Genomic DNA, 12750 nt, shown 5'->3' with positions numbered 1-12750 from the left:
CTACCGGAGGAATAACGACTTCCTGAGGGACCGAGCCTCGAGCTCTTGGATAGGCAGAACGGATGTCAAGCACTGCGAGAAAACTTAGGAAAAAGACGACACTGCACGAGAAAAGAAGGCGCGTACCTGGGCAACGCCGGGTAGATCGTCAGCCATGACAGATAGCGCTGTCCATAGTGACCGCTCCGCTAGCTAGCAGAATTGCTCAAAGGAGCCCCAGCGCCCCCCTCTGCTGCATCCTTGAGGGCGAACAGAGGCTCCCCCTTAGGGTCGTCCTGGCTCCACCACAATACACGCGGGTGATCCCACCCGCGGGGCTCGGGTTGTACCCGCATGAGGGCCGAGCTTCCCTCGCTAGAAGTCAGAGCTGGTTGCTCCACGGTGCTGGCCACCTCGGCATCTACCACCTCCTTCCCCCAGGAAGTATCGTCGGAGGAGATCGAATGGACCTCCGCTTCCCGGGCGCTCTCCTGCGACGGCGGCGGGTCTTAGACCAGGGGTGGTACTGAGGCTTGGCCCACCCCCATCTCTGCATCCTGGCCCACTGGCTCCACCATGCCCAAACTGGCCTCCGCCGCCTTGACCCTGGCAGCCTGGGGAGCCCCAACGCCCGCCACTTCGGCCTCCGAAGCCCCGAGGGCCCCGGCCTCTGTTGCCTCGGCCTCGGAGGTCCTAGGGGCCTTGGCCTCACCCTCGATGGCCCTAGGGGCCTTGGCCTCACCCTCGGTGGCCTCAGCGACTAGGGGTGCCTTAGCTTCATCTGACGCGTGGGCCTCGGCCTCGCGGGGCGTAGGCGCCTCTTCCCCCGCTTGCTTCATGGCCCCCTCGGTAGCCTCTCCTTGGGTGGGGGAGCTGGTGCTCACCTTGAGCGCCTTATGTGGCGCCAAGGCAGGCGCCTCCGCCTGACGCTTCCGGCTGAAGACAAAGCGCTCACAGGGTTAGCATACAGCCAAAGAACAAGCGGGAAATGCTGCAACTCCACTGACAAAACACTCACCTCGAACGGGGACACAGCCGCTTCGGCACTGCGTCCCTCCTCCTCTGCAACAGCGGTGGTGGTGGCACAACCTCCGTGTCCGTCAGTGCCGGTCGGCCTTCGTCGGACTCCGGCACCCCCTCGACCCTCTGCGGAGGTGGTTGTGCCGCCCCCACTGTCGCCTACTCCACCTCCACCATCGAGCCCACCGGGCTGACGACACGCTTCCCTAACACCCGTGCCTCAAGCGCATCGGCCTCGGCCCCAGGGTTGGCGATCGCTGGCCCCGAGGCATCCTCTCCTCCTCCTAGAAACGCTGGGCTGCTCGCCGATGCCCCGAATGCCATCCCCCTGATGTCAGGGAGATGGTCCAAGATACCCCGCCCCGCCTCGCTCTCATCATCGCTCGAGGAATCCGAAAACGACGATGATAGAGACGGTTCCACCGGGAGACCCTCGTGCCTCTGATGCCGGTGATGTTTCTCTAGCTCTTCACGCTCAAGGTTCTTCCTCTTGCGCCTAGCCTCCTGAAGGGTCGAGATGGCGACTAGAGGGGGGGTGAATAGTCTTTTCTAAAACTTAATCGCGTCGGCTAACTGATATAAATGCAGAATTAAAACTATCGGTCTAGCCAAGACTATACCCCACTATATACGTTCTCTAGCACCTTCCAAAGATACTGATTATGCAACTAAGGTGCCGGGCTAGCTAGAGCTCTCCTAAACAATTCTAGGAGCAAGGTTACACAAATCTATGCCACTAGTACTTTAAGCAACAAGGGAGCTCCTACACATGCTAGTAAGCAAAAGCACAAAGCTAACTAAGCTCACTAGCAATGCTCAATAACAAGGCAACCAATGCCTAATTAGAGAGCGCAAATACTTAGCTACACAAACTAAGCAATGTGACTAACAAGGTTACTAAAACCAAATTAGCCACGCAAGGGAGCTACTTCTATGCTACACAAGTAAGAAGGTAATTAGCAAGCTACACAAGCTATCTAATTACAAGAGCAACTACACAAGCTTAATATGTATAAAAGTAATTGCAAGCTTGTGTAATGGGGATGCAAACCAACGGGAAGAACAAGGTTGACACGATGATTTTTCTCCCGAGGTTCACGTGTTTGCTAACACGCTAGTCCCCGTTGTGTCGACCGCTCACTTGGTGGTTCGGTGGCTAATTAGCATCACCCACTAAGCCTGCACGTCGGGTGCCACAAGAACCTACCCCGGAAGTGAGGGTAGCTCAATGACATGCTTTACTAGAGTTGCTCTTCGCGGCTCCCACGGGGCGAGCACAATGCCCCTCACAAGCACTTCTTCAGAGCGCCGCACAAGCTTCTTGCGCGCTTCAACAGAGACCACCACCAAGCCATCTAGGAGGTGGCTACCTCCAAGAGTAATAAGCACCACCGGCTTGCAACTCGATCACCTAGTGCCACTCGATGCAACCTCACGATGCAATCGCACTAGAATCATTCACTCACACAATCGAATGATCACTATCAAGTATGTGTGAGATGGAGGGCTCCTAAGCACTCTCAAGCATGGACACAAAGTCCCCCAAGGTGCTCCACACCAGCCATGGCCGAAGGCCACTTCTATTTATAGCCCCAAGGGCTAAACTAGCCGTTACCCCTTCACTGGGCAAAAATTGGGCCGACCAGACGCTCCGGTCGTGTTGACCGGACGCTGGACCTCAGCGTCCGGTCGCCCACAGACGGCCACGTGTCCCGATTCCAACGGTCACTTGACCTGACCGGACGCAGCAGCTTCAACTGATCGGACGCCAGCATCTTCACGATCAACTCGTTTTCACTTCTCACTTCTTCACCCTTGCACCAATGTGCCAACCACAAGAACTTGCATCCAGCGCAATAGAAAATAGGCATTCCATTTTCCCGAAAGCACCGAATCCTGCAAACACCACCTCCTTTGTAAATGTGCCAATACCACCAAGTGTACACCACCATGTGTATGTGTGTTAGCTTTTCATAATCATTTCCTAAAGGATGTTAGCCACTCAACTTGCCACGCCAGTCGATCCTAGCGATGATGCAAAGTTAGATCACTCGAGTGGCACTAGATGACCGATATGCAAACAAGTTTGCCCCTCTTGATAGTATGGCCATCTATCCTAAACCTGGTCATAAACTTCTCTACACACCTATGACCGGTGAAATGAAATGCCCTAGGTTATACCTTTGCCTTGCGCATTCCATTCCATCTCCTCCAATGTCGATGCAACACATGCATCAACACAATCAACAATGATATGATCCACTTCATATCATCACGTGATCATATTGATTCATCGATCTTGACTCTACTTGCTCTTCACCATTGTGATCGTCCATCAGCGCCAAGTCTTGCTCAAGCTTCACCGCCATGCGGTCCATCACTCCAAAGCCTTCGACTTGCCCTTCATGCTTGCAACCAGTCCATCAAGCCAAGTCTTGTCTTGATCTTCTCCACCTTGATCACATGACTCAATGTCATGTCTCGTGTGCAATAAGCTCCTTCATCATCACATGTGTGAGCTTTGCAACATCTCCAAGCTATTTTCACCTCCATGGCATATGTTGCTCACACACATGTACCTGTGGACTAATCACCTGTGTATATCACATAAACACAATTAGTCCGCCTAAGTTGTCACTCAATTACCAAAACCAAACAAGGACCTTTCACCTCCTCAGCGTCCTTCCACTTCTTCTGCGCCTCGGCGTGCACCCGATTCACCGCCCACCGCTCTGTGTCCTTGGGAATGGGCGGTGGGGAGGCTCGCACATCCCTCATCCCCTGTAGGAACAACGAATGCAAATAAGGGAGCAGGAAACTGTGAGGAGCGAGGAGGCCTCGGGGGCCGTAGCGGCGCGTGACTTACCAGAGAGAGGTACCCCTATGATGGGCGCATCGCGAATGGGGTCAGACCACCGCTCCTCAGCCACCCCTCCACCGTCTCTCTCACCCGACGTAGAATCTCCTTGTCAGAGAGGGCGATGGTAGACATCTGGATGCCCTCAATCGGCTCATTCGGTGTCATGTCGAACAGACGCTGCCGCCGAGCCATCAGCAGCAGCACCCTTCGGCGGTGGAAGGCTACCATGACCACAGCCGCCGTAAGGCCATGGCTGCGCAACCTCTCCAACCCCTCTAGGAGCGGCTACAGCTTGGGCTGGTCAACCACCAGGACACCATACCTCCACTTCTCCAGCTGGCTCTCCATGACCCACCCAGTGTAGGGGGGAAGTCCACCATCATCGTTGCAAAGGTAGAACCAGCTGTTGTACCAGCGACGGTTAGATGACGCAAGCTGGGCCAGGATGTAGAGGAGCTATTGGTCTTGGCACACTTGGAGAGTGTAGCCGTCAGCCCTCATCACCTTCCATGTGCCCATCATGCCCGTCGGCTTGGTGGTGTGCCCCGCCCGGAAGAGGTGGAGCCATAGCTCCCAGTGGGGGGCAATGCCCAGGTACCCCTTGCAGATGGCGACGAAGATGGCCGCCTATGCGATGGAGTTGGGGTTGAAGTTGTGGAGCTCCACGCCATAGTAGTGCAGGAGTGCCTGCATGAACCGGTCCACCGGTAGGCCAAGACCACGCTCGTGGAAGGCCACGAAGCTCATGATGTAGCCATTGCGCGGCCTCGGCTCTGGCTCACCCCCCAGAGCAATCCACTCTGGTCTGCTGGGGTCGGTAACCGGACAGAGGAGGCCATCATCGACGAGCGACTGTAGCATCTCTGCGGACACCTTGGACGGACCCCAAGGATCTGCCTAGAGGACAATAGCGCCGCTAGCCATGGGTGCGGTGGAGAATGCAGCTACAGCGGTAAGGTTCTCTCCCCCTTCTCCCTTCTTCTCCCCGGCGCTCTCTGTTCTTGGCAATGGCTCGAGGGCAGAAAAGGCGAACATAGGCAAGGTAAGTAGGAGAGGGGCAAGGCTCATCATGTATTTATGTGGGAAGAGGGTGAAATGGATGGGCCACAAAACTGAGGAAGTTTCCCTCAGATCTAGCGTAGTTAATTCGGATCCGATTAAACCGCCCACGCGCCCACCTTTCCCTTATTAATTGCGCATGCACAGTTCATCCCATCCACTGACATCACATCACATCCAACCGCAGCAACGGCAGGCGCCGTTCTGTCTCTACGAGAAACTGCCTCAAAAGGCGCACCTACCGTTGTCAGCCAATGGGAGGGGAATATCCCCCACCCGATTCCTTTCAGATGAAGCAACTAGGCACCGAGCCCGTTATGGTCCAGGGGTTCGAAGGCTGGGCCGCCGAGGGTCTCGATAGCCGCCTAGGACAATAGAGTCAGGGATGACTATGGGCGAGCCCATACATGGACGAGGCCTGAGCAAGCGATCGCTCGGGATGCCCTAAGTCATGTCCAAGACTAGCAGGGAGGTCTCTGAATGGGATCCCACCGTAGGAAGGCACCGAGCCCCCGGGGCCAATCGAACGGCCTTGGGACCCACTAGAGAAGCCCTCTGGTACTTTTGGAGAGCGTCTCTAGACCACCAGTCGACCCCTATTGAATGGGGCATGGGCCTCCACTTGGACTTACCCGATAATAGCTCACCGGAGGTGTCACTGCTCGCGCCCATCGAGGGTAGCCTGGCATACTCCACCCCTCCTTCCGAACAAAAAGGATGCATGAGGGCCGCACAAAAAAGATAGGGAAACCCCTGATCGTCCTCTCGCTCCATGTAGAGGCTCGGGGGCTCTTCCTGCAACCAAGCCGAGACCCAGCGACCCAAAATCACACTCGAGGGCTTGGCAAAAAAACCCCTCCTTCCGAACAAAAAGGATGCACGAGGGTCGCACAAAAAAGATAGGGAAACTCTTGATCGCCCTCTCGCTCCGTGCAGAGGCTCAGGGGCTCTTCTTGCAACCAAGCCAAGACCCAGCGACCCAAACTCACACCCGAGGGCTTGGCAAACAACCCCTCCTTCCGAACAAAAAGGATGTGCGAGGGTCACACAAAAAAGACAGGGGAACTCCTGATCGCCCTCTCGCTCCATGCGGAGGCTCGAGGGCTCTTCCTGCAACCAAGCCGAGACCTAGCGACCCAAACTTGGCTTTGAAGGCTCGACAAACAACCCCTCCTTCTGAACGAAAAGGATGCGCGAGGGTCGCACCAAAAAGACAGGGATGCTGCTGATCGCCCTCTCGCTCCGTGCGGAGGCTCAGGGGCTCTTCCTGCAACCAAGTCAAAGACCAACAACCCGAGCTCACACTCGGGGGCTCGGCAAAATGTGATAAAGGGCATCAAGCCCATTACGGTCTAGGGGTTCGAAGGCTTGGCCCCTGAGGGTCTCGACAGCCACCCTAGGACAACAGAGTCAGGGATGACTATGGGCAAGCCCATACATGGCCGAGGCCTGAGCAAGCGATCGCTCAGGATGCCCTAAGTCGTGTTCGAGACCAGCAGGGAGGTCTCTGAATGGGATTCCATTGTAGGGAGGCACTGAGCCCCCGAGGCCCATCGAACGGCCCCGAGACCCAATAGAGAAGCCCTCTGGTACTTTTGGAGTGCGTCTCTAGACCACCAGCCAACCCTTATCGAATGGGGCACGGGCCTCCACTTGGACTTACTCGATAATAGCTCACCGGAGGTGTCACTGCTCATGCCTACCAAGGGTAGCCTGGCATACTCTACCCCTTCTTCTGAACAAAAAGGATGCATGAGGGTCGCACAAAAAAGATAGGGGAACTCCATATCACCCTCTCATTCTGTGTGGAGGCTCGAGGGCTCTTCCTGCAACCAAGCCGAGACCCAGCGACCCAAACTCACACCCAAGGGCTTAGCAAACAACCCCTCCTTCCGAACAAAAAGGATGCGTGAGGGTCGCACAAAAAAGACAGGGGAAGCTACTGATCGCCCTCTTGCTCCGCGCAGAGTCTCGAGGGCTCTTCCTACAACCAAGCGGAGACCTAGTGACCCAAACTCGCACTCGTGGGCTCAGCAAACGCGATAGAACCCCTCACTCAACAAGGAAAAAGCCCCTAGAGGAGTAAATCCACTCCTCCAGGGCCTCGGGGGCTACACCCGGTGGGTGCGCTCGCGCGCACCCACCGAGGCCTTGAGCATAAAACACAATCCCGATGGGAGCCGCTATGAGCCAAGTCTCGTCAAAACCTCAGGAAGAGTGCTCGCACTCCCCCTGAGGCTCAGGGGCTACTGTCAGATACCATAAAAGGGTACCCTAAGCAAGAACTGAAAAAATTGCTCAGACCTTGTAAAAATCGAAGCCAAGAGACAACTACCGGCAAACCCCCACCTTATCCAAGACTCGGCTAGACCGCCTGGCCCACCTTGAACAGTACCCCAACTCACCCGAGGCCCTACCCATAAGGCCTCAAACGGGGTGCTGATTCTCCACCTCGCTCGAGGTGCTAATTCGCCGCCTCACTCGAGGCCCCACACGCAAGGCTCGAATGAGGTGCTGATTCTCCACCTCACTCGAGGCCGGCTCGGCAACAACCCCGTCGCCTCCGCCTTGACCAACTTCTCCGACAGGATGTCACATCCAACTAATGCATTCAACCGCTCCTGTGATATTAGCTGAATGACGGCTCAACACAGTGGAGTGGCCGATGAGATGTAAGTCACATCGACGCCATGCCATCCGGGATAGGACGGGGCAGGGGTTACCGACCGCTGTGCTCGCCACTGTGCCCACGACGGACACCCATGCGGCACTGTGCTGCCTAACCCCACCTACTCCAAGGACGGCGTGGCATGCAGAGTCAGATCTGGGTCCCTGTAGCCTCGAAATTAGTGTATAGGACTAGCTGCTCCCTCCGAGCCTTGGCTATCCGCTTTGGGGTCTCGGCGGTCTCGGGATTCGCGCCCGCCGAGCCCCCCATAATGGTTCGGCCTCGGCACTGACTGGGCCTTGGCTCTCTACATCATCAACATACAGCGACCAGCACATCGTCTGCAGTACGCACCATACCCTGCGCCAAGCCACAGGAGCTCCCACGTCACACAGGATCGAGCGTGATCGGTGCATCGCTCTAGTATATCAAGGACAAGACCACTCCATCGACCATGCCACCACAATGACAAGCCACAGGGCTGGGCATACCACCTCTGCTCATGAACCACCGCATAACAAGCACATGTATCCCCCTGCCCCCCCTTCAATTATAAAAGGGAGTGACCGGGTCGTTTTTGGAGGGGGAAGGTAGATAGACGCGCACATGCATAGGCGAACACAGAGACGAACAGACAGACGAACACTCACGAACACTCACACACGCTCCCTCACTGCCTGAGAGCAACATCTCAAGCAGCCCACGCCGCTCCACACAGAGACCTGGGACTAGCTCCCTCTCTCGCCCAGCTTGTAACCCCCTACTACAAGCACTTTGGTGCAAGGAATACAAGATTGATCTCTTAGACTGGATGTAGGGCGCCTATTGCCTAAACCAGTATAAACCTTGTGTCTCTTTGCATCACCATCCGGGATTAGGGGCATGTGGTGCATTTTCACTAGTTGGTTGAGGGCCGGCCGGTCCAAAACACCAACAGTTCTACAATAGCCACAACCCCCATCGATCGCATATGAGAACCAACTAGTTGCACCTTGGTGTTTCTCAGCGACCGGTAGAACATTGTGATGGAGGTGGCAATGGGTGTGGCACATCCTCCTGGTGGCTTACGCCACAATAATAATATACTGCCGAACTACACTAGGGTTGAGGTGCATACCGTGAAGCCCGAGTCATGCAGTGGAGGATAGACTATGCAACTCCTGAGGGGCTAGTGTTACTCAGAGATGTAATGGGGCAGTTCATCCTCTGGCACAAATGGGACATTATATTGATTGTTTCTTCATCGTCTCCCCCTCTCTCAAATTTGGAGCGAGTTGTTGAGGACGGGGAGATATTTTCACCGTCTCATGACCACCACATTCCAAAGATGCCCCATTCTTCCCCACCTCCTAGCGAGTATATGTCTGATAAGCCACAACCTTTTCCATCTCGTACCGAGCAAGTGCATGACGAAATGCCATAGTCTTCTCAACAAGCGCAACCGATACATGAACAATGAGTGCCTCATGAAGAAGGTGATGCACAAGAAGATGAGGACATGCCTGAATGGGAACTTTGAAAGAAGCATCCGATCACCATAAGACCAATTTATGTTCCGATGAAAGACGTCTCATCGGTGCATAAGTGGTAAGCCCATGACCAGTTCAAGCCTAAGAACCAAGTTAAAAAAGTCCCATCATGGGCTTCTGAGGAGGCCGTCACTAGCAAACTCCATCAAACAGCAAAGCAGTATCCAAATGTTGATGCCATCAAATAGTCAAAGGATTGCCCAAAAACATATGAAAGAGGCAAGCCCTTCGTACCAAACTAGGACATCCAGCGCCTACCACTTGAAATGAGAAGGTTCCATGATTGGTACTTGCGTGTTCTCCTAATGAGTATAGACCTCGTACAAGCATGCTTCCCCACCGGCACATTTAGAAGCCTAGCCGGGAAAATTATATTTGACTTTATTGACATGCAGACATGCTTTCACCTCGAAGCAATGGAAATGAATCTAATTCGTACGTGGTGCCTATAAGTCCTTGTCCTCCCGATATGATATGAATATAATCTTGGGATTTTGTTGTAACTAACCCACGTCGTGATTTATAGAATGCAAGTGCACATTGTAAAACAAATACCAAGTGTGAAAGCTGGGTATATAGACCCTCAAGCTATAGCACAAATAATTTTTAATTACCCTAGACAGTGAAAACTAGATGACAAAGAGCTAGCTGCTGGAAAGACCCTTCGGGAGAAAGAGGACATCTGTGCGAAGAAATTAAGGCAAGAGTCACTTAAGGTTTCGGCATATATTGCCCTGGTTTTTAAAAATCTCCAACAACACTCTACTATATGGCTACCATACAACTTCCAGTAAGTTCAACTCTATACTTAAAGCTTTGTTTGATATATTTTATTCGATGCAAAAGAGCTTATCTAGTTCTATGATTAAATCCATACAGCAACCACTGGGTTTGTATAGGCGCCGATATCGGGAGAAGCATGGCATGGGTCTTTGATTCAATAAATAAGGACCCGGTGACATACAAAGACTTCATATCGATTCTCAAGACGTATACATATCGACAATTCTCATTAGCTTATATGTTTGTATACATACTTGTAATGTTCACTTTTGGATACTAACAAGTTGTATTTTCTAAAATAATTCAAACATAGCATTTAGGTTCTGTCGGGTTCATAAACCCGGGGTCCCTATAGGACCGGCTTCCACGCCCAGGCTCGACCCAAGAAAAACAACATATATTTCATGGGACGGCCCAAAAAACTAAAACATAGCAGGCTGGAAGGGTAGTCCGGTCATCGACCGGAATGTCTACCCGTAAGAACAGGTGCTCGCTCGTCAGCTTCTTCGGCCCACCTCTCCAACCAGAGCACTCGCTTCAGGCACCAGCCATCTCCAAGCAGTCTCTCCAATCAGAAGGCTTGGCCCAAAACACTGCTTCCTGCTGTAACCATGCGGCTCTGACCCCACGATCGGGGCTCGTAGGAAGCCTACTCACCGCTCTTCTCCGACCGGCACACTAAGGGCGGACTAGAGCCATCCGACCAGGGGCTCCCCGTTCAGAAGGAACCAGAAGACGTGCGGAGAAAGGCAAGGCATGGTTCACAAGTCAAAACCACTGTACCAGGGACCATACCCTATGCAAAACAGTGCTTTGCAGCCACCCTGACACAAAGTGTTGTAGGGCCGCTAGAAACTTCCATACGGTAAGCCCCCCACGTGTTGTAGGGTAGGGAAGGGCCACTCTAGGTCACCCTCTGATGAACTGCCGGAGGGCCCAGCCTTCGACTCGGCACCTACCGACTGGAGGACAACAACGGCAATGTTCTCAACAACACTTGGAACATTGAACAGCTACGTCGTTTTTCCCTTAGAATTGGTCTAAACACCTTCGGTTAAAGCACATGCTCCCGTAAGAGCACCCCGCCTGAACACTTTCAATTCGGGTCGCTCGGGGGCTCCATAAATATACAAATATTGAGTACTACCTCTCTGTTTTGTTTACTATTGTATGGAGAAATTCCTTCCTACCCTAACGAAGGGGTAGTTCATTCCTTTAAATTTACCTTACGTAGCTTTGCTTTAAAAATTCCGACTGATTGCACCCTGCCTTTTCCTATGGCTACAACCGGCCGAGCCTCGCGGGCCACGCCCTGGGCTCACAAAGTTGTGACCTACAGAATAAACGGGCAGGTACGAGATAGAAAGAAATTTAAAACAAAATTATGCTAAGGAGAAACTAAGGAACGGAAGGGAACAAGCTTCCCCGAACGGAATGACTCCATCACATAAAACAAAATACCATTATAGCTGTTAAGCACATGAACGTTTTATACGGGGGCTTCCCCCACAAATTTAAAACTGCTACGGCCACTCAACTTCACTTGAATGCCAGAAGAGATCAACCGGCCTCCGGAGTCGATCGATTCACTTAGGATAAGCACCTGAGATATAGGTAGGAAGCAAAGGGGCGCCCCATGTGGGCCATGCTGACTCCATCTCGAATGATGAGCTCGGGTCCCGGTCGGACATTTCCGACTAAAGCTCTCTGAGCCCCGTCTCTCAGGTCATCAAGGTAAGCATATGTTCATTAAATACAAACTGTTCATGCGAGGGCTAACCCACAACTGACAAGTGTAGGTCCCAGATGGACGTTTCTGACTGGAGCCCGACAAACCCTGTCTCTCCAGTCTTCAAGGTAAAACACTATCAAAGCCCCTCTATTTCAATTTAAAACATTCATACATACATACGCGCATTTCATAAAACATTCATACATCCATACGCGCATTTCATAAAACATTCATACATCCATACGCGCATTTCATAAAACATTCATACATCCATACACGCATTTCATTCCATACGCCTGAACCCCCTAGACGGTTAGGGCATGAACTGCCCGGGGGCTCGGGAACTAAACATCGCACATGCAGCGAAATGCATCAGAACGCTCCGTGTTGCGCCATGAAGCGGCGGCTGATCTCATTCGATATGGGCAACCAAATAGAGCCAGGGGAGAAAACCGTAGATGAGCACCGTGCGGCCTTTGCCCGGTCTGGAAAATCGGGTCATCTCAACCTTCTCGTTCGATCCTAAACCTCTCGCCAAGCCCACAGAATCTCCATCGAGGAGAGGCCGACAGGCCACCTAGGTCACTCTATGGAACGACCTAGGCATCTATCGGGCTGTAGGTAAAGGAGTAGTGGAATGCCACAAGAGGGCTATGCTGACCCCATCACAAACGATGGACCCGGATTCCACTCGATCACACCCGTTAGCGAGCTCACCGAGCTAGTCTTCGAGCCTGAGCGATTGGGATAGGCAACGAAACTCAGCCCCTTCGGTTGTGAGGAACCGGATGGGGTAGCGCAAAACAACTCACAGCCCCCACGAAGGCCCGACAGGGCTCGGGGGCTTAAATGCCATGGGACCGCAACTCCGAATTCGCGTCGACGGGATAGGCGACATCCAGCTATGGCTCTTGGGACCGTGACTCCTAAACTCGCGTCGACAGGATCGGCGACATCCGGCTACGGCTCCTAGGACCGCGACTCCTAAACTCGCGTAACGGCTTCAGATGGCTTCACTAACTAAAACTAACTCTCTTGATCCACGACGAGCACCGACGCCTGGGTCTACTCGCAACTCCACCTTACCCGATCCCACAACACGCACCGACGCCAAAGATCA

General features: G+C 53.3%; 1 protein-coding gene across 1 annotated transcript; it reads right to left on the bottom strand.

The window, feature by feature from the left end:
- Positions 1-488: 488 nt before the first annotated feature.
- Positions 489-4087, bottom strand: LOC136460269 (uncharacterized). The gene is made up of 3 exons (XM_066460040.1): positions 3950-4087; positions 3638-3780; positions 489-915 (listed from the first exon to the last, which is right to left on the bottom strand). Exons 1-3 carry the CDS (start codon positions 4085-4087, stop codon positions 489-491), a joined length of 708 nt encoding a protein of 235 aa, XP_066316137.1.
- Positions 4088-12750: the final 8663 nt, after the last annotated feature.

The sequence above is a fragment of the Miscanthus floridulus genome, chromosome 1 (assembly GCF_019320115.1).
Source record: "Miscanthus floridulus cultivar M001 chromosome 1, ASM1932011v1, whole genome shotgun sequence".
NCBI classification, from domain to species: domain Eukaryota; kingdom Viridiplantae; phylum Streptophyta; class Magnoliopsida; order Poales; family Poaceae; genus Miscanthus; species Miscanthus floridulus.
Note: the sequence above shows the minus strand (reverse complement) of the source record. Positions and strands in the feature narration are given on the sequence as shown.